Here is a 24,026-nt window from a genome sequence, read left to right on the forward strand (position 1 = left end):
AACCGAAACCAAGCGATCACATCGGCGACAATACTTTGTTAAGCCTGGCAGTTCAGAACGAACAACATTGCCTCTGCAAAGGCAATCAGTTACAAGACCTGCAAGCGAGCCGGCCAGACGCCTTCACCTCAACGACGTCATTTAGCCTGGTGGTTCCGGTCTGTCTCACTCAACGCACGGCGAGTTCCCTCAACCCACGGGCCCGATAGTAGCCCGACGATGCAATCGACGCAATCGAGTCTGGTGAGTCTTACGCAACGTGTGGCAATACCACTCCCTCATGGGTGCAACCCAGTGCAGCGGCTCTGTATTGGAGTATGATGACGCCACCCAGCGGTAGGTCCCAATTTGAGGAAGCAGACGCCACCAGCGGCGGTTCTGATTGGATGTTGCTGAAGTAAGCCATCGCTTGGGGCCTATGAAGAAGCAAGCGGCGCGACGCCAAGCAGCTGACGTATGCATCAGGGAGAAGATATCTCGCCTTTTCGAGTCCCTAAGCTGTCGGCCCCAGTGCCGAATATGTAACGCCTCTATTTCTATGCTGTACATAAACAATGCCTTAACTCACCATCGTCTTGTCCGATCGTCTATCGGCTCTGCGCAGAAGCAGCCGCGAGCTGAGAAGCGCGTTACCAAACAACCTTGGCTGCCCGTGACCTCGGCGCACTACGCAGCAGTGTGGGTGGCGGTGCGAGTCGTAACAACGTACGAGGAGCACGGCCGTAACAGAAGCGGCAGCCATAGCACTAGCCATCCGTGCAGCAGAGTGCAAGAGAGTCTGCACATGTTCTCACAGATTCCCAAGACGCTTGCCCACTCTTCTTCAGAGGCAGCCTTCCCAAGAACGTCCTACGCATGCTAGGATCCGACCTCGAAGAAGACCTTGGCATCACATGGTGTCCCGCCCACAAAAGTGTAGGAGGAAGCAAACTGGCAGACCGCCAGGGTCCAGCATGAACTTTCCGAGCCGCGGACATTCCGACCCAGGTGGATTACATAACACCTACGCTGCCGCGAGATATCCTTGAGAGCCAAAGACTGGCCCAGCAGACGATATTACCACACCTTGGTAAACTCACCCGCTGGCAATCCAAGGATTGGAGACGAACACAGACGAACACATATCCCAACATACATACACTCAGCAAAATCCTGCCATCCCGATTTGCCAACCGCTGCCCTTGGTGCGGCGACACACCGACATCCAGCACATCACTTATACTTGCCGACAAAGACAGGCACCCCTCATTACACGAAACGAATTCGAAAAGCCGTGTGAGGTGCGCCTCACAAGGCAGAACCTAGAAAGCCAGCAGCCAACCTTGGACTAAGCCGAGTGAGCCACTTGGGCCAGTGGGGCCCTGAAGTATGGGCTCCACCCACCGAAACCTTAGTAAGCCGTATCAATAAATGTTTATTTCGCCTCCGCCTTGCTACGTCCATTTACGGTTGACCCGTTTTCTAGAGAAGGTATTCAAGATCCATAAATTATTACATTCTCCAAACTTTATAATAAGTTACCTCTAGGATTTCTAGAGCCAATGCCTTATTGCCCCACTGCATAGCCTCCTGCCTTTCTCTCTCGTATTTAGGCATTGAAGTCGTCCATCAGAACGGTACACTGTGTCACTACTTCATTATTGGCTGACTATACGTCTTCTGAGAAGCGTTTAACCAAATTATCATCATGGCTCGATTTAGGCGCGTAGTCCTGTACCACCTTCATTTTGTACCTTTTGTTAAAATTATTTATGATAACTTGCCACCCTCTCACTGATGCTGCCCTATTCCTCTACGCTGACAGCGATATGCTTGTCTATAATAAATCCCACTTCTAGTTCTTTTCAGCTAACTAATCTATGGTCGGAGAGGACGCAGCTGTTCTACAGCACTGTATCTTCACTTGTTCTCCTGCCATTCGACTCACCCCTGCACAACACTAGACAGCGCAAGTGCGCAGAGATTCGTGCACGTCATGTTGACAATCGGCCGCCAGCGCTATTTAAAATGGCTTCAAATTTCGCAATTGAAATTGTGTCTCAATCGCTTCATGACATAGGCTCGACTGGCGAGCGTTCTTCTGTGACCTTTGTGATAGCAAGCTGTACAAACTATGTCACGCAGCGACGTGGTGCATTCAAAGAGGAAAAAAAAGTTTTCGTAGGCTGGTGCTTTTACACGATCACCGATGTGTGTATGGACACTGTTTGCCGATAATGAATCATGCGTACGAGCCAAGCGACCAGCAGAAGCTCGTGTAGAGTCTGATATGAGTAGATGCATGCGTCCAGCTGTTGTCCAAAGAATTTTCATTTTCCTTTTGGTGATGACGGAGCATGCCACACTAAGCAAGAAAGACATGTGCGCCGGAAAATCAGGTAAGCCTTGGTTTTGAGAGCATGGATGTTGACTTCTCAACAAAAGGGAATGATAGACGTTGTTGCGATGTTTGTGAGGCAGTTGCGCATAAGCTCAGAATGATGCAATGATGAAGGACAGTAGTCTACTTCTGCCGGTTCATTTAAACTTCGGAAACTCTTCGGCACAGCTCACTTCCATTGCAGTGCTATCTTTCATGAAAGCCTGAGGCCTGTTTTTACACGAATATTTCATGAACTTCATGACAAATTCCACGTCTCTGTGGAAGACATTCTCACTCGGGATAACACTGTAATTACTTTTGATACTCGAACGTTAAGCAATAAAAATGAAGTGCCAATGTATTTATTCCTTCATATTATTTCATATTCGGCTACAGTATTTATTTCACCCCCAAATTCAGGCACATATTTGACACGTGGACTACCACGACTATTCTGGGAATATAAATTGGTTAGAAGTAGCTAGTGAATGTTGAAGCGTTATAATTTTTCTACATGCATAGCCATCGAATACAGCAACAACTGTACCCCCTCGGTATCTTCAGCTTATAAGTGTCTTATCTTGAAAGTATATTGAAGCTGGTTCACATAACCATGTTTAAGACCGCCCCGCCGCGGTGGTCTAGTAGCTAAGGTACTCGGCTGCTGACCCGCAAGTCGCGGGATTAAATTCCGGCTGCGGCGGCTGCATTTTCGATGGAGGCAGAAATGTTGTAGGCCCGTGTACTCAGATTTGGGTGCACGTTAAAGAACCCCAGGTGGTCAAAATTTCCGGAGCTCTCCACTACGGCGTCTCTCGTAATCAAACGATGGTTTAGGGACGTTAAACCCCACAAATCAATCATGTTCAAGACAGAAACTGGATGTAAAATAATAATTTTATGCCCTTTTCGGCAAAGAGCCCCGTCTATCGGACGTGCCATGAACTAGAGCAGGTTATGTTTAATGCCTACAGAAATGGGCACGCCAACCACACAAGCTGTCACCTGAGTCTCTGAACTCATCCTGCTCCCACCACAGTTCCTGGAAACCTCACGATCGACACTGGCAGCGAGCAGTGCTGCCGGATGGGGCATGTTTCAGCGCTTTTGCGGAAGATAGAGAATGCCAGGTAAAGGAGAGATGGAGAAAGGAAAGTAGCTGGGCAGAATAGTCTGAACGCTGCTCCCTCTATGGGAACGCTTGACGACATGGTGGTCGATGCGTAGCTCTACAGCGCTGGCATGCAGTCGCCGCACGCTCAAAATCTTCCCAAAACACAACCGGCTGTTCCAAACAATGAGAAATGAACCTTTTTTTATTTTAACTGTCATGTTTTTTTGAGCGGGGCTTGGATATGCTCATTGTTTTTTGATGTGCAATGTGCCCGCACACCAGAACACAGGGAGCTCAGTGCGTGCGGCCATATTTCGAATGAGCGTCGCTCCATCTGTTGCAAGCGCGGCGAAGCAACTCACTGAACTGCCATGCGGGCAGACGCTCCGCTAATCAAAGGTGGGACTTTTCACCCTGATTGCGGCTGTAATCGAATTTCGCTCTTTTTCTCTCCTGGAATTTCGTGCTGTTTTGATGTGAAACGTCGAGAAGACGTTTCTGACATTCTTGAATATCTACAGCACGTGCATTTTAGGCTGCGGAAGCAACTCATCAGGGACGTACTATCGCGACAAAAAATCACCTGAACAGCGGAAAGCGTTCCTTTAATTCAGTCGAACTGCGGCATGCATTGGCCGTGGCAAGGCAAAACGTGCACTGCAAGCCGCCGTCACCGTAGCGCCGAAATCCCGCTCCGACTCGCGGTCATGCATCGCATGTGTTAATTACTTGAAAATTAGGCCTGGCACTCAAAACATACACGTGGACGAAAGTGCCACCTAGAGCAATAATTTATAGTGCTACAGTCACGCCGGCTGAAAGCACAGATTCACCTACACAGAAAAAATGAAGTCACGTCGTAGTTCGAATGAGTCAAAAGCCACGCTTTCCGCTTTTCAGGTTTTTTGCATCGCGATTACGCCGTTACAATTGTACTAAAGGTGGACAATGCGGGCACGCACACGTGAGTCGTAATATCTCCTAGGACAGGCATGCGGCCTCCGAAAGCGTGGGGCAATGTTTCAGTGCCGCATACTTTACAGGTATACCAAACGCAGATCACTAATGTAGAGCGAGACATCTGGAGACGCACTTTAATAAACGCACTGAATGCACTTACTTGCACACTTAAGTGGCTCGTAGTTTTTCCTGTTGATTGCAATTATAAACTGTCACCGGAATTCGACGTTTGTTCATTGTGGATGTAAATATACAATCTGGAAACGCCACACCAGCCCTATCCCGCTTCGCTTTTTAGGGGCGAAGCTCCTTAGAGCGTGGGCTGTGCGTCCCCTGTAGCCTGTATGTAGCCACCTCTAGTTTAGTTCTTGCAGTGTTCACTAGATGGCGGTACCGTCCCCTGTATGTAGCCACCTCTAGTTTAGTTCTTGCAGTGTTCACTAGATGGCGGTACCGTCTCCTGTATGTAGCCACCTCTCGTTTAGTTCTTGTAGTGTTTACTAGATGGTGGTACTTGTAGCTGATGATGAAAAGATGCAAGATGTTATAAACTAGAAAGCGGTACTTGTAGTTGATGAAAGACGCGAGATCTTATAAAATAGGAATGATGTCACATATGGCACGTGTCATTGGTTGAAGGCAATCGTTCGATTTAGTGCGGCGACGTACGCTAGGGGGAGCGTTGTAATAAAATCCATTCGCTGTTGGCGCGCGCTCGGAGTCGACGGATGGATAAGGCTGCACAGCGGAGAGAGCGCAAGGCGGCAGCAGCGTGAGCTCGCAGACAGAATCCCGATGTGTGAGCGCGCGAGGCAAGGGACATCGCAAGCCATCCATCGTCTAAGAACAAATAAAAGTTGATTTGTGTATATACACACACAGCGTTTCTCACGTCTTTACATGATGATCGACTGGGCGAATTACACGGAAGATTCACAGTTTACCGATGAATCCCTCCGGAGTTTCGCCCATTCATCATCATTCACCCCGTGAATATGCCGTAATTTTTTCTTCTTCTAAGAAATTGCTTAGTATTATCTTCCTTCTTTAGCTGATTGTTTTTGCATTAAAAGATGGCGCAGCTACACACAGACAACTTCTTTTAAATGGGAGATACGTGAACCGACAACGAATTCTATTTTTAGGCCCCATAATGTGGCTGAACATGTTAAATTAGCGTCGCACATACAACTCATGGCAGTTCAAAACAAGATGGTGTCTTCGTGCGAAAGTGTGTCGCCGGCAGACTAGGAGCCGGATTGCAAGATGAGCGTGCTCTAGTCTGTAGACACAAGACAAACAGCATCACGCGGTAGCCATGGAGTTCGAAGGAAACAGCCTTTGAGCTGCGCCGCTAGGCTGAAAGAGGGCACCACCATTTCAACATAAAAAAGCCACACCATCTTACCAAAGGGAATCCTGATGGGATGCGAAGTAGCAGCGTTGCGCACGGGTGGCGTCACGGGTTGAACGGCGCTAACACAGGTACTGTGGTGAGCGCTATAAAATTCGCGAGAAGCGGTAGCGAAGTGAGTGGTGCTAGCGGCAGGCGTTGCGTGCGAACGGACGAGGTGGCAGCTGCGGGTGTGCGAGCACTGCGAGAGGAATGTGTTGTTATCGCTCAGCGGCGTCATGACCTACTTGGAACCACTCCAACTCTTGTGGTGAGGGGAACGTGTTGCGTCACGTTCGTTGGGACGCAAGGAGGGACAGCGTTACACAGCCTAGTCAAAGAGCCCCTTCACATAAAAAAATTTCTGGAGTGTTCACTACCAGGCCACTCCTACGCAACAACTAATCGTCACAAAACATTGCCTCACAGAACACTAGGCCAACATAAAAGAAAAAGGGGAAAGTTCGTTTTTTTTATGCGAAGCAGCTATTTGACTATCCTGTGTAACGCTGTCCATCCACGGATCCGTACGAACGCGCTCCCCTCACCGCAGGTGCTGGAGCTAAGTAGGTCACGCCGCAGCGGCATGCTCAAAGCTACCATCGCTGTGTGCGGTGACGTCACTTTCTCCCTAGCCTCCCACGTGCTCTTCGCAGCGTCCACAGCTGCCACCCCCTCCGTTCACCCACGCCTGCCGCTACCGTCACTCGCTGCGGTACCGCGACCGCCACTCACGACACCGCTGACTCTTCGGTTCACGCCAAATAAACCTGACGCACGCCCAACGTACGCATTGAAACTTTCATGTCTATACGCGTCCCATATCTTACGCTTTACCCTCTTCAACGCTCGCAATGCTCGAGTGCACATGAAGTGGCGACACTCACTCAGCTCGTTTATCTGTGATGGAAAGCACGCTGCAAGACGATGCTCCTTTGCCCGCCGAAAAATCCGCAGAAGCGATTAGGTCTAACCCGACCATCATTTACAACTACACCATGCTTCAAACGAATCTTCCAGGGCTCACCGCAGCACCCGCGTTAGCGCTGTTCAAACCGCGATGCCACCCGTGCACAACGCTGTTGCTTCGCATTCCAATAGGGTACCCTTTGAGAAGATGGTGGAAATTATTATGGGCGAAGCTCCTTAAGGCGTGGGTCGTGCGTCGTCGATGTCTGCAGTAGTAGTACGTAGCCACCAGTGACACATGCCTGCTCTAGAGCGGGTATGTGCCACAGGGGATGCGAGATGGCAGTACTTGGAGTGTTCCCTAGATGGACGTACGGATGCACGAACAGACAGACTAGCAGGCGGAAGGAGGGACGCGCGGACGTGCATACGGATGGACGTACAAACGGACGAACAAACGAATGGATGGACTCGCGGACGGACGCACAGACAGATGGATGGATGCATGGATGGACGCACGTATCGTCACGCGGACGGACGGAAGTAAGAACGAACGGACGCACGGAAGTACGGACGTGCTGACGGACGCTTTGTTCCACTCATCATCACTCCATGGGTATGCTGTTTTTCTGAGGTGGAAGCATACAAGTAACCACCCCCTCATAATAGGGACACTCACGTGAACCGTGAATCAACCCTGGTAGTGGCTGGTGACGTGTCGTTACCGCCGTATGCTCCGCTGAAGAAGCACGCCGAAAGTGACAGCGTGCCCTCGCCTGTGACCGGCACGGCCGATGATGATCGGATCCCAACATTAAGGCTAAGTGAGCACAGAAAGAATGACCACGTCGATTGCTAAATTTTACTTTAGGAAAACGGAACACAGCAGCCAGGCGGCAACAACGTGAGAAAAATTCTAAGGCCACCGCTAGAGCATCACAAGAGGAATGCAGGTATCGAATTACCCCGAGGTGCCAGTGCGGAAAAAAATTGCAAGAGAAACACTGGCAGAGGACGTACATTGCTCTTTCTTACCATACCATTAAAAGATAGCTGTGCAATGTACGGTTTCTTATTTTAATGGTAGTGTTTCTCAGAATACCTGAATGAGCAAATTTTGGTCTATGTATCTGTCTGGCGTTCTGTTTGTGACGCAATTCAGCCACCCGACTAAATTTTAAGCATTTGCTGAACGTGAATGCCAAGCCATCTTGAACTGGTTGCGGCGGTCATACTTTTGAACATTGTCGATCGAAACGCTAAGACTAGGCATATCTTAGGAGCGACGTCTATATCCAAGTATTAGGTGGCATGTTCCTTTACCAGGAAATACATACATATGAATTTCTACAGACAGTAATATACCTTACGTGGCTCTAAAAATGCGATTCTACTCACGAAAAGCGTTCTCCCAATATTGTGGTGCTGTTACCAGGCAGTGGCTTTGGGTTCTGCGCAAGCTCAAGTTTCTCGACGGCTCTGCCAGATGGCACCCATATCTCACCCAGTGCCTTTTATATTTTATCAATACAAGAGAAATGCGGCTGAGTCAGCATAGAGGAGACGCAATCAGAGGCAAGGCCAAACATAAGTGGTCGCTTGGCCGGCACAAAACTATCATATTTGGTAGTATTCATTAGGTTCGGTACCTTCTCTATTATGACATTCAAATAGTGTAAATTAGTTAGCCACGCGCCTTTGTTTACACAAGTCCGTCGACACTTGTGTGATCCAGGTGTGTTGACGAATTCCAAGAGCGCAGCCACAGCAGCCAGGATTATGGCCAAGTGTGGACAGCGATTGGCCGTGAAGTTCAACTTGTCTGCTGAACTCGCCTTCCAGGTATGGCCAACAGAAAGGCTACTGCTGGCTATGGATTCTTAGCGGTGGACGTTTTTGATAGCTCAGCGTCACGATTTTAAGGAATAACAGCGAAAAAATTGGGAAACTAAAATAGACTGGACTGTTTTGTACCATTGCATTGTTATTTTCTTGCGACTGGGCAGTCGTTTTTAAGAGTAAATGTTATTTCTGTACATCGCTGTTTTCAGGCTTAGAGCATATGATTTCTACGCCGCAGTGGAGAAGCGGCTTCGTGGTGCTCGGCTACCGGCACGAAGGTCACTGGTTCGATGGTGGCGGAATGCTAGTCAACCCTGACCATATTTTAACACAGCGCATGACTACGCGGACACAAGAGAAAGGACAAACCGCTGCACTGACTCGCAACTGGAGTTTCTTATTGGGATAAACGGGAAAAAGAACAACCACACCAAAACAAGAAAAAGCAGATCAGCTGACATTTTGAACAACGAAAATACCTTGATACATTCCGTGTACTCTCCAACAGCATGAAAGTTATTATATCGTGCTATCTAAGAAACTAACCTCGCTATCATGTAGGTGATAAAAGGCACGCTAATGCACTGTTCACCTTTTTTTTCGTTTTAAAATATGCTTCAATTATTTCTTCCGCGATTTGATCTCTGTGTGTCGATAGAACTTTTGCTTCATGAAAGATAGGTGCGCAAGGGCACTGCACAACATTCGCGACACATGTGAGTATAAATTGCCTTTAACTCACCATTTCACCAAGAAAGGACATGAAATAACCTTTTAATGGCTTTCAAATTGTTATGGAATAATTGGCGTTATGATCGGGCTGATCGAGCTGCCCATTCTGCCGACACTCAAAGCAATAAAATATCAATTCCGCTTTCTGGAACTGACATTGCCCAGAAACTGCACATGCTTGCTCGCCGAGCTAAAAGAATACTTCAACGGTAGTCTAGGTAATATGACAGAGAGTTGATGCACAGAGAAAGTGTTCAGCTATTTGTACAGAAAGAACGTTGCCACGCAGTGGAGGAAGAGAATTAAACGCTCACAAGTAATTACACGGCTGTGTGAAATAAAAAAATAACAGCGTTAACCGAATAGTAAGAGAGGTGCATATAATTTACTGAGTGGCAGCAATGCAAAAAATAAAACCGGCTTTGGGTAACTACAGCAAGGGCAAAAACAAAACAAGGAGGGAGGCATTTTACGATTTTCAAGGAAAAGTGGCTAACCTCCCTGTCCTTCCTCTTTCAATCCTTCTCCTCCTCAAGGAAAAGTGCTTTACTGTTTGAATAGTGATGGGGTTGCCTTAGAACGCGTAGTTACGATCCAAGATCTAGTAAATAGGAAGCACAGTGAGTATGCGCCGAGGAAGGTAAGAGAACGACAGAACGTCTTCATTTGAGATGTGAAGATTTGCACTCGGGTGTACGCTTCACAAGCCTACACGATGCCTTGGTTTCTAGGAACAGCAATGGAAAGCTGAATACATCCTCAATAGGAATAAGTTAGAAACTGTTAGAGTATCAGTGGCATAAAACTAGAAAGGGAAACCATAAATAGGTAGTGGGAAAATAAGGATGTTCCACCGTGAGAGGCGAAGTTTTTTTGGATGTCATATTTGTTGTTTTTTTCATTGTAAGGCAGATTTAATCAAGGTAGACAACACATTGGACTACATTAAGGAAAACGGGGAGGGGGATTTTCGTATCTTTATTATCTTAAATTTTTCGCAGAGCCTGGTGACAGACATGTAGCCGCCTCGTTATAAAGAGGTTGCCCATACGATCAATCTATTCATTGTGCAAACACCACCAAATAGCTTCGCCGTTAAAAAGAAAGAAGCGATCCGTAGTGTCTTTAAATGATACTAGTTGCCAAGCGAACGCAGCGCACGTCCGCAAAAGTTCGAGTTTTCTACTATTGTTGACAAGTTAAATTGGTTGAACGGCCTTACGTATATCCACATATAAACCAGCGCTAATATTGGCATGGATTCTCGTCGCTTCCGTCATTTCAGTGCTGACTCGCCACGGCGCCACAACAGAAGGCGCAAGTATTCACCACGTGGTGCGTGCCGTGTGGACAATCGACCATCATCGCTACACAGAGTTTGCATTGACGTAACCGTGGCCGCCATTTTAGGACACCCAGCTGCTCTAGATGCTGCGTGAACTTTTAATCGAAGGAACGGTGACGTCAGATTAGTGTCGGTGGCCCTCGCGTTCATTTGCATTCCCCCTCGGCATGGCTCACGAAAAGAACAAACCGGAAAGAGCACAAGAGAACGTGGCGGGACCAAACGAACCTTTGTCTTCATCTGTACTGCTACTCTCTAATGGGACAAAAAGTGACGTTGCCGCCATGTTAGAGCCCCCCACGCCGATAGCCCATCCATGACGTCACGTGAAAACTATGTATTAAATTGACTTAGAATTATGCTCTCGTATTTGTGTGCCAATCTTTCTATGACATCCGCACAAGTCGCGGGTGTTCATCTGTACCCTTTGTGAGTGCAAGCTGTACAAGCTTGGCTCAGCAACCTGGTGGAATGAAGAGGGAAAACAAAGTAAACGAAAACGTTTAGATAGGCTGGCGGTCACACGCCAACTGCGAGGTACGTGCGGATACTGTTTGCCAATGAATGTATCACTCATATATGCCAAGCGACCCGCAGAAGCTCGCGTCGAGCCTGATTCGAGTGGAAGCATGCGTTCAGCTGTTCTCCGAGTGATTTTCGTTGTTCTTATGACGATGACTGAGCATGCAACATCGATAAAGAAAGACATGTGCGTCGGAAAATCTGGTAAGCCTTGCGTTTGAAAATACGAGCGTTGACTTCATAACTAAAGCAAAAGACGGACATTATTGTGACGTAACAATATATATTGGTCATGAATAGGCTCGACAAGGTGCAACAACAAAGCAGTTTTTTTTTGTCCTGCCACTTGATACGCAACAATTAAAACGCTTCGCGACTCCTCTCTTAACTGCAACAATGTGTTTCTTCTAAACGTAAATCTTGTTTTCAAGCTAACATTTCGCGAACATCATAAGCTATTGCGGCCCTCTGTGGCAGTCATGAGCACTCTACACTACAGCGTAATTATTTTCAAAACGCCAGGTTTTAAGCAATAAACAAAGTGTCGGTATGATAGCCTACTTTAGTATTCTGTATGCGTCTACAGTACTTATGTTTGCCTACAAGTTTAGGACATACACAAAATATAAACTGCCGTGAATTCTGAGATCACGCAGTGGTCACTGTGGTAGTTAGTGAATGATAAAGTGCGATTATTTTATTACATGCATAGCCTTCGTATACAGAAACATGTACATCTTTCAGTATCATGAAATCCGGCAGCTGGAGGCAAGTAATGACTTCAACGCACTTTTCACAAACTTCCAGATCTAGTGGCTGCGCCACAAGCTAGATGAGGTGATGTTTAACGACTGCAAATGCGGGCATCTCAGTCTTATAAGCCATCGCCCGTTTACCACAACCAACCCTGCTCTCAACACGCTTCCTGCAAAGTAAACGAACAGCACCGCAGAAAACAATCCTGCCAGTTGGAAGCCAGTCTCAACGCCATAGTATTTGAGACTTAATTGAGAGCTGTAGAAAGAAAAAAATTCACTGCTTTGCCGCAAAGGCGAAGCACTGAACGCAATAGCAACAAATTGTAAGGTCACGCGCCGAATGGAAAACAGACGGGAACATGCCCCGCGTTCCTGACGCACGAAAGGTATTCTATGGTTCAAATTCACTCGAATAAGCATCTCAGTTATTACTTAGCTGTGTCTGAAAAGCACACGCTTTTTGCGAACGGAGACTCCAATGATTGCAGCGACCTTTGTGCGCCCAGTAATAAAAGCAGTATCGTTCCAGCTAAAGTCCGAAGCCTGGTGTAGATCAGGTTATCCGCACCTGTTTGATTACGCATGTTACGCATTTGCCCTAATACCTTTATCCTCCAGGTGTGATAACCAATTCCAAAAGTGCCGCCACAGCATCCAAACTTTTGGCCAAGTGCGGACACCGACTGGCCCTGAAGTTCAACGTATCGGCTAAAGTCACCTTCACGGTACTCCTAACTTCAAGATTACGACTAGCTACGGATTCTTAGCAGTGGACGTTTATATAGCACGGCGACGTGTTTCTGATGATTTCAAGAGCTAACATCTGAAAAATCATGCATAAAAAATACCGCGCATTGTTTCGTATAATTACGTCTTTATGCAGCCGCGTCTGGGTCATCTTTTGAACAGTTCTTGTTATGATCTGTTCATTCCTTTTCGAACATATAGCATAATTCAATGTAGAAAGAGGGACAAAATTATTTCAGGATCGACTAAAGCTAACTTTTGATGCGGTGGCTTTGGCGCACTACCAACAAAAAACATAATTCAACGTCATGCGTCATAGTTTGCTTATTAGTGCACGACCCTCTTGCAATGTTTGCAAGGTTTACCACTTAATTGTTGTCTTCCGGATACAAAAGTCATGATTAAGTGCTTTTCACCGAGACTGGCCAGGATTCAAGTGAATGTCACTGAAACGTATGTAAATATGCCGGAGGTTTTAACACGTAATGCCGTTATGCGTTGCCTCTGAAAGACTTGAGAGTGATTAAAATGATAGTATATAAATTTAATTGTCCACGCCGGATGCTCCATGCGTAAGTGGTTCTTGAAGAAAAAGAAAAAGGAGTTAATTTCTGTCTGCCTTTTAGGAGACGCGGCAAAGCTCCTTGTAAGAAATGGGGTAGGGGTATTAAAATGAATAGTAGGAGAAAGATATAGAAAATCAAGCACTCGCCGCAGACGAGTGAAGAAAGAGGAAAGAAGAGACAGGGAAGATGGAGTACACGGCTGAAAGAATCCGAAAATGGGGCACCACTCGGCGAGAGCTAGACGTCGACAGAAGATTGCGGGTAACACAACCATTCAGCATCCTATTCAGCAAGCGAGTCCTTCCAGATGCGACAGCAGTAAACATAATTACCATAAACGAAGCTCGTACTTTGGAGAGGTACAAGCCCCGAGTGGCTTTATTGCTTCTCTTCCGAGCACTTCGGTCTGAGGACTTGCCCTCGGTTTTCAGAATGCTCAGAAAGTTTTAAAACTAAAATAAAATTGCAATCGATCATTGTCGCAAATTCTTGGAGTTGTGTTGGATATATATAATAACGAAATTTGAGCTTAATTACCATAATCGCCGATAAACTGAAAGAAAGAGAATGAAAGCTAATTTTAACGCGTACAATGAAAGAACAGGCTATTTTAGAGATGAAGGACAACGGGGGAAAAGCTGCCATAGGCATTTTTTTAGTTGTCCTTCATTTGTAAGATACGCGGTGGAAATAAAAAGTTTCTTTCAGTTTGTTTCGCTTTCTCGCTGGGATAATGTTGTAGTTGGTAGAACAGATATCAATCGTGAAATTTTTTTTCTATGTGCCATCTGATATTTCCTAGGCCAACGCTACTAAAGATGACGTTAAACCCAAGCAACGCACTAAGGCGCAGGAATGGCGGTGTGTGAGGCCAATGCCGGAAACACAAATGAAGGATTAGGGTCCCCTTAAATTTTGTTTCTATACATATGTAAGCCACGTAACTTTTCGAGACATGTTTAGGTCAATTATGGAAGCACTGGCAGAAAAAGACAAAGACTACATGTTTCGCAAACTCGCCTATTATAGGAATCCCAGAATAGTTTTCTAAGTGACCATCGGATGTCTTTTTGGACGTCAAAGCACACTTATCAATTATTATCAACCATCAAACGTCATTCGTATCGGCTTGTGGTTCATCCATGCACCTTACGTGGCGTGACCACGCTCGCCACAAAGCGCTCAGTAGAGGACATAACAAGGGCAGCAATGCTCAAAACCACGTTGAAATAATCTTACAGGGTCCTAAATAACGTTAACACCAATGACCAAAAATATTTGTGAAAAAATAATCACAGCTAAATATTCTTTGTACACAAGATTTTGGCTTCTGCGTCGTGACACAGAGGGCGCCACCACTTAGCAGAGAGCAAATTTCACTGCTCAAATTGAACGGACAAACAACTTTACAGAACTAGCTGCAGACGACCCACATGTACACTTTCGTAACAAGCAGGAAGTTAATATAGTGCATCATAAAGCAATCCGCATGCCGTACAGCAATTTCTTGATCATGACTTACAAGATTCGGTTTATGCCAGGGCGGTTTATGCCTCAAACGTTGATGTCACCAGTGGTTTTGTGTCATTGTATTATTATTGTGTCTAGCGAAGAAAACGAGCCCTTAAAATACACCACATCAATCCATCCATCCATTCTGTACGGAACGCGAAACGCGAAACGCGGAGCCTCCGCAATGCGGGAGAAAGCCGTGTCCGCTTGGTGTTTCACCGAAAAAGAAAGCGCGGAGTTATTCAGCATGTTTGTGAAAGTTTCCTCCGAGTTAAAACAAGTGCTACACTCCTCTTTCTCCCTTTGTACATCTGTTTCTTTCGCTATATATATATATATATATATATATATATATATATATATATATATATATATATATATATATATATATATATATATATATATATATATTTATATATACATATATATATATTCGAAGGTCGTAGGCTCGCTTCCTGCTCACGGTTGGTAATTTTTTCATCCACTTTCTTTCTTCTTATTTACATTCTATTGGTTTTAATAACTTCCCTTGTACATTCCTTGGCATTACTGTCTGTTAGATCTCATTAATATTGTGTTAAAACACGGAAAAACGAGCCCTTAGGTATACACTTCTTTCCCTTATTTTATATATATATATATATATATATATATATATATATATATATATATATATATATATATATATATATATATAATGTGTGTGTGTGTGCGCGCACATGACCACAACAAGACTAGCAGCCAGTACTGCGACGAACTTCAAGTTCGAAATTAAGGGCAATTTCACTTGTGATACTGCAAATGTCGTATATTTGCTAAAATGTTCAATCTGTCATGTACAATACATAGGTCAAACTGAAACTACTTCTAGATACCGTTTCAATAATCATAAAGCTCATGTGTATGCCCTTGCTAAGTTACCGATTTCAAGGCATGTCACCGAGGCACGTCATTTTTTCAGTAACATGATAGCTACAATACTGGAATGGGGTTTTAAATCACACCATGAACGCGAAGTAAAAAATTCATTTCAAATTCATAAAATTAAAACACTATCAGACGGCATGAACGAGAGCCTGGGTACGCTTACTTGCATATTGCCTTAGTAAACCGCCATTTTGTCTTACTGGCTAGTGTATATTCTTTGCACGATGTTGACTTATTGTCTATTATTACGTACATAATGTAGGTGGCCTTTGTCACTTCACCATTTTACTCGCATTCATTTTGCTGTGCCTGCTTTTTTGATATTGTTTTATCTCTCTAAACTTCTTTTCCTTTTTTAAAGGCTTACTGAATGTCCTTAGGCTGTGATTATCTCGCAGAACTTATATCCAAGTGAGCGACTGCGTGCGCAGTTTGTTATTTTGTAGACCTGTTTCATTGCCAACAAGTTGTAGAGTATCTAATACGTGCCAATTCCCTATTGCACAATGATACGCGTTTTCAGATGTATATGCACTATATCGATATGTGGGGTTTAACGTCCCAAAACCACTATATGATTATGAGAGACGCCGTAGTGGAGGGCTCCGGAAATTTAGACCACCTGGGGTTCTTTAACGTGCACCCAAATCTGAGCACACGGGCCTACAACATTTCCGCCTCCATCGGAAATGCAGCCGCCGCAGCCTGGATTTAAACCCGCGCCCTGCGGGTCAGCAGCCGAGTACCTTAGCCACTAGACCACCGCGGCGGGGATGTATATGCACTATAGCCACGTGCCTTTGGTGATATATAATCTTGTTTCTTAAACTACTGATAATGACTTAGCCGTGTGATACGCAAAGAAGCGGCTTATATATGTGCCCTGTGTGGCATCTGTAACCATTCACTCTGACGAAGGCAGTCCCACCTACCTGCTGAAACGTTAGTAAAACTTGTGTTTTCGACCTCTTTTTCTACCGTATGTATATATATATATATATATATATATATATATATATATATATATATATATATATATATATATATATATATATATATATATATATATATATATATATATATATATATATATATATATATATATATATATATATATATATATATACGCCGGTCTTGATCTCGTTGGACCATTTTTTCCTTCTTCTCTCATTGGAAACAAGTAGATAGCCGTGGCCACTGACTACGCCACAAGATACGCTATCACACGAGCACTACCGACAAGTTGTGCCACTGACGTCGCGAACTTCTTGCTTCATGACGTAATTCTTCACCATGGCGCTCCTCGACAGCTGCTGACCGATCGTAGTCGTTCATTTCTTTCAAAAGTAGTAGATGACATCCTTCACTCGTATTCGGCGCGTCACAAGCTCATTATGGCCTACCACCCGCAAACAAACGGTCTTACCGAGCACCTAAATCGAACCTTGACAACAATGCTCTTCATGTTCGTTTCCAAAATCACCATGAATGGGATAGTACTTTTCCTTATTTACATTCGCGTACAATTCTTCACGCCACGACACCGCTGGCTTCTCCCCCTTCTGTTTATTGTTTGGCCACCATCCAGTGTTACCCTTCGAGACTCTTCTCCCATCGACTACACAAACGGTTACAGAGTATGCCGGGATACCACTGCTCGGGCTCAAGTGGCCCGCCAAATCGCACGAGAACGTCTTCTTGGCTCGCAGCTCTCTCGGAAGGCCCACTACGATAGCCATCTCAGAGTAGTTTCTTACTCTCCAGGCAATTGGTCCTCCTCTGGGCACTATGCTGCCACGTTGGCCTCTCTTCAAAGCTCCTATCTCGCTACCCGGGGCCTTACAAGGTTTTACGTCGGCTTACTGAGGTCACATATGAGATCGCTCTGTTGGACAGTCAGTCGTCGTCGTACCCACCCGCCACTGACGCCATCCACGTGCCCCGTCTAAAACCATACATCTCCGCATATGATGCTACTCTTTTTTAAGCGCCAAGGCGGCGCTACCGGTGGTGGGGGGTTATATGTTACACGATACACGACATCGGCAACGAGAGAGCATCACATAGACGACGAAGACGATGAATGCGATTGCGCTCGTGTTGTTGTTGCTGTTGTACCACCATCTTGGCCACAGCTGCCTCCAACTTTCCCTGTATATTTTGTATATATATTTCTTTATATCAATCTCTCACCCCCGTGACAATATATATATATATATATTGATTAATATGTGGGGTTTAACACCCCAAAATATATATATTGATTAATATGTGGGGTTTAACACCCCAAAACCACCATATGATGACAAGAGACGCCGTAGTGAAGGGATCCAGAAATTTTGACCACATGGGGTTCTTTAACGCGCACTCAAATCTGAGCACACTGGTCTACATTTCCGCCTTCGTTGGAAATGCAGCCGGGATTCGATCCCACGACGTGCGAGTCAGCAGCCGAGTACCTTAACCAATAGGCCTATATATATATATATATATATATATATATATATATATATATATATATATATATATATATATATATATATATATATATACGGCAAAAGTAGTTGGGGAGGTCCGCACCTCCCCTCGCGAACTTCTTAATCTGCTACTTGACGTGCCATCACCTCCCTGAACAGAAGAAGAGTGATGCTAGACACATTAATAAAAATGTGTAAACATCCTTACTTGAGCAGATTTACCAAGTACGCTACAGGCATCTGAAAGAAAGGGTGTCTTCGGTGGTGGAGTGAGCGAAAAACAAAGTGTAATGGCTCAGACGAGCTAGAAACGCGTCTAGTGTCCGGCATACGGTCTTTACGATCCACCCAGTCACGAGCTCTTCGCTCATGCTCACAGTTCATTCTCTTCTTTTTTACATTAAATATTAAACAATATTCAACACACTCCGGGGCCTGCGAACAGTTCGAGGGGATACAATCTCTGCACTGGTCGCACAAGTTCAGCTCCCTGTGGCAATCCTATTTTACATGCATTGACTGGTCTATCTTTACCCTTCATACATTCACTGAATATAGCCGTTCTCCGAAACATCCTGGATACGTTGTCTTCATGAACAATCACTATATCACTTTCTTCAACGCCGTGATTACTGTGTACCTTTCTCAATTGTGCACCGCGAAGTAGAAAAAAATATTCGCGCAGCAACCGCTTCCATAAGTACAGCAGTACACGCTGTCAGTGAATCGACAAATTCAGAAATGTTGTATCTACCCTGAGCTCTCCCAGACTTCCAAATGTAGGGCAGTAATCTGCATCCTAACGAAAAATGCGATGGAGTTAGAACATTGGGCTCGGTCGTGCCTAAATAAGTGAAAGTCGTAGGCCTGGAGATTACCACTGCTTCCGTTTCTGCAAGCAACGTTATTAGTTCCTGTAGGTTTAACGTGCGTCTACCAATTGATCTGCGAAGACAGATTTTTTTTTTGAATACGGATGAGTCTCTCCCAAAAACCACTCCACCAAGAAGCCTTTTCTGCTGAGAACTTCCACGTCATCTTATTTATGACACAATAGTTTACCACATTGTCTTTTCGTACCAAATGGTGCATCAAATCTAATTTACTAGCAGCCTTCCTAAAAGTTGTGTCATTGTCGGAGTAAACAATACGTTGTGCCCTCGTCGTGCGCAAAACCTCTTGAATGACATAAGAAAAGAGTTTGTAGTATGATCCAGTAGATGATCTATATGAATAGCTCTCACTACTGCGCAAGAAAAAAGCACAATATACACTTTGTTAGCACCACCACAATAGTCCTTCACAAACATGGGTCCTGCGAAATCTACTCCTGTTATTTCAAAAGGCCTTGAGTTACGCACTCGATCACTCAAAAGAGGGGCCACTGGTACACTTGTCTTATTCGCGCGCAACCGTGCACACGTCAAACCCTTTGCAACCACACGCTTCAGCGCTTGTCTGTATCTCACCACCCAAAACCTAGCGCGAATCTAAGCTAGCGTTGCAGCGACACCACCGTGGAGCGCTGCTTTGTTAGCCTGCATAACAATGAGGGGAGTCACATGATGATTGTTTGGGAGTAGCACCGGTGTCTTCTCGCAGCACGTGAGATCCGCGCTGTCAAGACGTGTTCGTATCCTCATAACACTCTTGTCGTCGATGAATGAATGTAGTTCGCGTATCGATGATCTTTTTTCCGAATTGTGTCCCGCTTTGAGTTGAACTATTTCTCTCCCGTAAGAGTCTTTTTGTGCTTGTCGAAACCAAATGTATTCCGCTTCTTGAACTTAATCAGTCGATAAAGCTCCTTCCCGGCGGTGAATGGCTACGCGGCAGTTGTTCACAAAACGCGTGATCCATGCAGTGATGCCCACCATTGTTATGCAGGAGCTTTATTTCTCATGGCTGAATAACACTTTCGTTGTCACAATGGTCAGGGCTGGAACAACTGTCATTAACTCACTATTGAGCCCTTCATCTGACGCCACCGAAGGAGTGAGGTCGTCAATCGTTGGCCGACAGTGTGATGATTTGGGCAGCTAGTCTGGGCCCTTCCACCACAATCGGTTATTGAAAGCATCTTTTAGGGTAATTCCCCGAGTCAACAGATCAGCAGGGTCTTGAATACCAGGGCAATGATTCCACTGTTCTGGGTGAGTTGTTTTTTTTTGTATTTCGATTACTCTATTTGAGCCAAATTGCTTCCACTTAACGGCTCAGCTTCGAATCCAGCAGAGTGTAACTGTTGAATCTGTCCAACAGTACTCATTCATTTTTCACACTCTAGATGCAAGAGCATCACGTAAGAACTTGAGAACTCTAGCAGCTAAAACTGCGGCTACAGCTCCAAGCGTGGCAAACATATTCGCTTTAGAGGGTCAACTCTGCTTTTAGACATTAATAACTGTATGTTAGCGATTACATTTTCATCTACAACCTTGAGGTATGTTACTACTTCGTAAGCACTCGTGCCGGCATCTACAAACAGGGGAAGCTGGCAAGTTGCGGACTGATTTAAGCAAAGCTTCAGCTCACACTGCGGAAGTGAAAACTTGTGAAGGTCTTGGAGTTCTGCACACCAATTCTTCCATTTTTTCTGTAATGGTGCGAGCATGGCTTCTTCCCACTTTGTCCCGTGCTACCAGGACGTTGGAACAGGACCTTTATCCTGATAAGAAAGGAAGATAGCCACCTCAAAGGATAAAAAATTGTTGCCGTTGTCTGAAGCACAAAAATTTTGGTATTTTCTTTATTATTCAGAAATATTAACATAGGCTCAATGTTAAGTCGGAGTCAATCGTACTTCGTGTCCCACAAAAAACCAAGAACATTTGTCGTGGTTGCTTCAGATGACGCCTCGGAGTCTTGACTAATGATTTGTGTAATATAGGATGACTCGTCGACCATATCTGTAGTTTCATTTCCGCTTTTTTTAAATAGTATTTGCGCCGTAGAATATTCATAAAGCTTCGCGGGAGGAAGATACTCCTGTGACAAGATCATCGACGAAGAAGTTGTAGGATAATTGTTTCGCGGTATCTTGTGGGGTTGGTTCCACGTGCTTAAAATGATACTGTAATGTCGCAGTTAGTAGAAATGGGCTTGTGGTCGTACCAAATTGAACTCGAGTCATTCTGTAGCTTTCAATTTTAGGCAGGGGTTCCCCTGCTGCTGGTGTGCGTTTAAACTACATGAATCGTAAGGCTTCTCTGCCTTCTTTGTTAATGCCTATTTGTAGAAACGCTTTCTGGACATCCGCGGCAACTCCAATTTTATGCAGTTTCAAATTGATCAGCATCTTTACATTGTCAATGTTTATTTTTGGTCTTTTCTCTAGGTGGTTATTCAGCGATGCTACGCCTGGAGCGTCAAATGAGGTGTCAAATACCACCCTCAAACGAGTTGTTGTTGAAGATTCGCGAATAAACGCATGATGAGGCATGTAGTAACATTGAGTAGTTCTTCGGTTTCAAATTTAATTTTTTTTCTGCATGCCCATCAGATTCGTACTGTGTGATCACTTTGTAATATTGCTGCATAAGCTCGTAGTCTCTGTAGATGCGTCGTAACAAACTTCGAAGTCTACGCATGGCCGCTGCTTGATTGTTTGCGAGTCAAATTTAGTGGCTTCCAAGGCAGTGACACTTCATATCGTACATTGCTGTACTTGATAGAGTTCATGCATTAATTCATTCCAGCGTTGTCATAGTCGTCTTTCGTGAGTGGGTCCAAGATAACAATGTTGTCGAGATCTCGGAATTGTTGCATAGTGCACGACACCTCTGCGTCTAGGCAGCTTGTGCGCAGTGCACAGATGTGAGCTGTAGCAGCATGTTTAAAATGATGCCGTTCACATTGGATCGGCCCTTGAAAGGTCCTCCTAAGCTTAGGGTTAATGGCCACCAGGCCTTGTTGTTGCTCGTCTAGGAAAACTTCGTTGACCAAGAACTTCCGAATTCGGTCCGCTACAGCGAGCAAGCATATGCCGTCCTCCGTTTTTGATCCAGGGATGTGTACCGTATTTGCGATGTACTACTTTTTTTTTGTAACATCTGGTGCAAGAACCTGTTTTTCACTGGCATTTGAATCAGTTGTTCAGAGATTTACGGTACTTCTATGGCTTCTATGCCATGTTTTGAAAGATCAAATTGACTCATCACTGCCACTTTGACAAGGTTGAGTCGTCTTTCTGGTGTATCACTAGCACCTCCAAATGCCATGAAATCCATTTCAATAATGCGCACTTTTGGTTCTCTTAGCTTCTTAGAGATGTCTTCTTTAATGAGTGTCTGTTGGATTTAACTGTCATAGTCACCTATAATAAAGCTGGACTCACATTGGTTTATCAACCACGCTCTGAACGTTTGTAACAGCACTATGTTTTTGGTATTTTACAATGACGGCTTGTTCTACTCGACATTCAATCTAGGGATCCTTCATTTGGTTGAGCGCTGCTTTAGAGCACATTCGGGGTCACAAAGAACTGTTACGTGTCTTGCGTTACACTTAGAGCACCTCACATTGCGATGGCATTCTTTAGCGTGATGTTCCTTGCTGGTACACTTGAAACATCGCCCGGCTTTGGCTAAGTGACTCTTTTTCTTGCCGATAATAATGTCGGAACGACATGCCTCTGTCACGTGCGCCAAAGACAGGCAAAAAAAAAATCCAGTACCTTTCTTATTCGTTGCGTCGCTGCTTAGAGCAGATGCCGTAGGTGAAGCGTTGTGAAACGTGCCTTGTCGGCGATCTCGAACACCACGACCGCCGGCGTCCACCAAGGCAATTCTCTCCTGAGCTTCCACCTCCATGCGCACGTACTTGAGTATACCTCCCGAAGTTCCGTTTCTGACGTTGCAACCGCATCGGCACTCGTCTGTCGGCTCGGCTGTTTGAAGTATTCTACCACCGTTTCTCCGAGGATCGCTTCGGTGAGGAACTCGACGAGCGTGGCAGCATAGGAGAGCTCCGGGCGTCAGAGCACCGTAAGTCCTCTGATATTGAAGTGGACAGTGTCCTATAGGTTTCGCAACGAAGCCACATCGTTGAAGAACTTTACTACCTTGAGCGTTCGTAGGTTTGAGGGCTATTGTTGCTCTATGATTTTCTTTTTTCCAAAGCGGTCTTTTAGTATGGCGATGGAGTCTTCGTATGACTGCTCCGTCACTTGAATGCCGTCGATGGCCTTAGATGCCTGTCCAGTCAGCAGGTTCTTAAAGTAGTGGAAGCGTTGGATGTTCGATAGGTTGGGGTTTTCGTGAACAACGTGCCTGAACACATCCCAAAAATGTTGCTACTGCGTTGAGCTTCCGTTGAAGTGAAGCAGCTAAAGTTTAGGTAAACGAGAACCGACGAGCCTGTGTGTCATTTGATCGCTAAAGACACGACTACCTGCAGTGACAATACCTGCGTTTGCAATGTTAGTTGCCGCACTGTCGGTGATCCTGGATGTCGACGCCTTCAGCTCCTCCATATGGTGACTGAGCAACGCCAGCGCAGCAGCAGAGTTGTCTTCATATTTTGCTATACGGAGGCACAATCTTCTGCGACTCGGTGATCGGTGAGGTGGGATTCAAGTTCTAAGTTGAGCGTCCGTAGGCCTTCGTTGCATGCCTTCAGCCGGTCATGCACCACACGAAGGTCTGATGAGGCGAACTAGTTAGTTGGAGTCGATCAGTTACCATGCTTCACTTCGTGAGCGGGTGTGCAAAGCTCGCTGAGCCGTTCATTTTTTTTTGATGCGCTCTAACTTCGTTGTGGACGAAGTCTTTTAGTTAGGTTGCTTGGATGGCAGAGTTTCATGTTTCCCGGCACCTCCTTAAAGCGTAGAAGAAAAGATGTCTTCGCCAGTGGACAGAGA

At 45.3% G+C, this 24,026-nt stretch overlaps 1 protein-coding gene across 2 annotated transcripts in view; it reads left to right on the forward strand.

Moving 5' to 3' along the window:
• The first annotated feature begins 479 nt into the window (after nucleotides 1-479).
• Nucleotides 480-24,026, forward strand: part of LOC119180271 (uncharacterized) — a 66,841-nt gene continuing 43,294 nt past the window's right edge. The window contains exons 1-2 of one of the 2 annotated variants that reach the window (XM_075869348.1): nucleotides 480-2,378; nucleotides 8,474-8,580. In XM_075869348.1, coding sequence (XP_075725463.1) covers nucleotides 2,189-2,378; nucleotides 8,474-8,580 — 297 coding nt within the window. In that variant the 5' untranslated portion in view covers nucleotides 480-2,188. Of the gene's footprint in view, nucleotides 2,379-8,473; nucleotides 8,581-11,256; nucleotides 11,384-12,555; nucleotides 12,663-24,026 lie in introns of those variants that run through there. The other variant, XM_075869349.1, reaches the window with a different exon arrangement.

The sequence above is a fragment of the Rhipicephalus microplus genome, chromosome 7, assembly GCF_043290135.1.
Source record: "Rhipicephalus microplus isolate Deutch F79 chromosome 7, USDA_Rmic, whole genome shotgun sequence".
NCBI classification, from domain to species: Eukaryota; Metazoa; Arthropoda; class Arachnida; order Ixodida; family Ixodidae; genus Rhipicephalus; species Rhipicephalus microplus.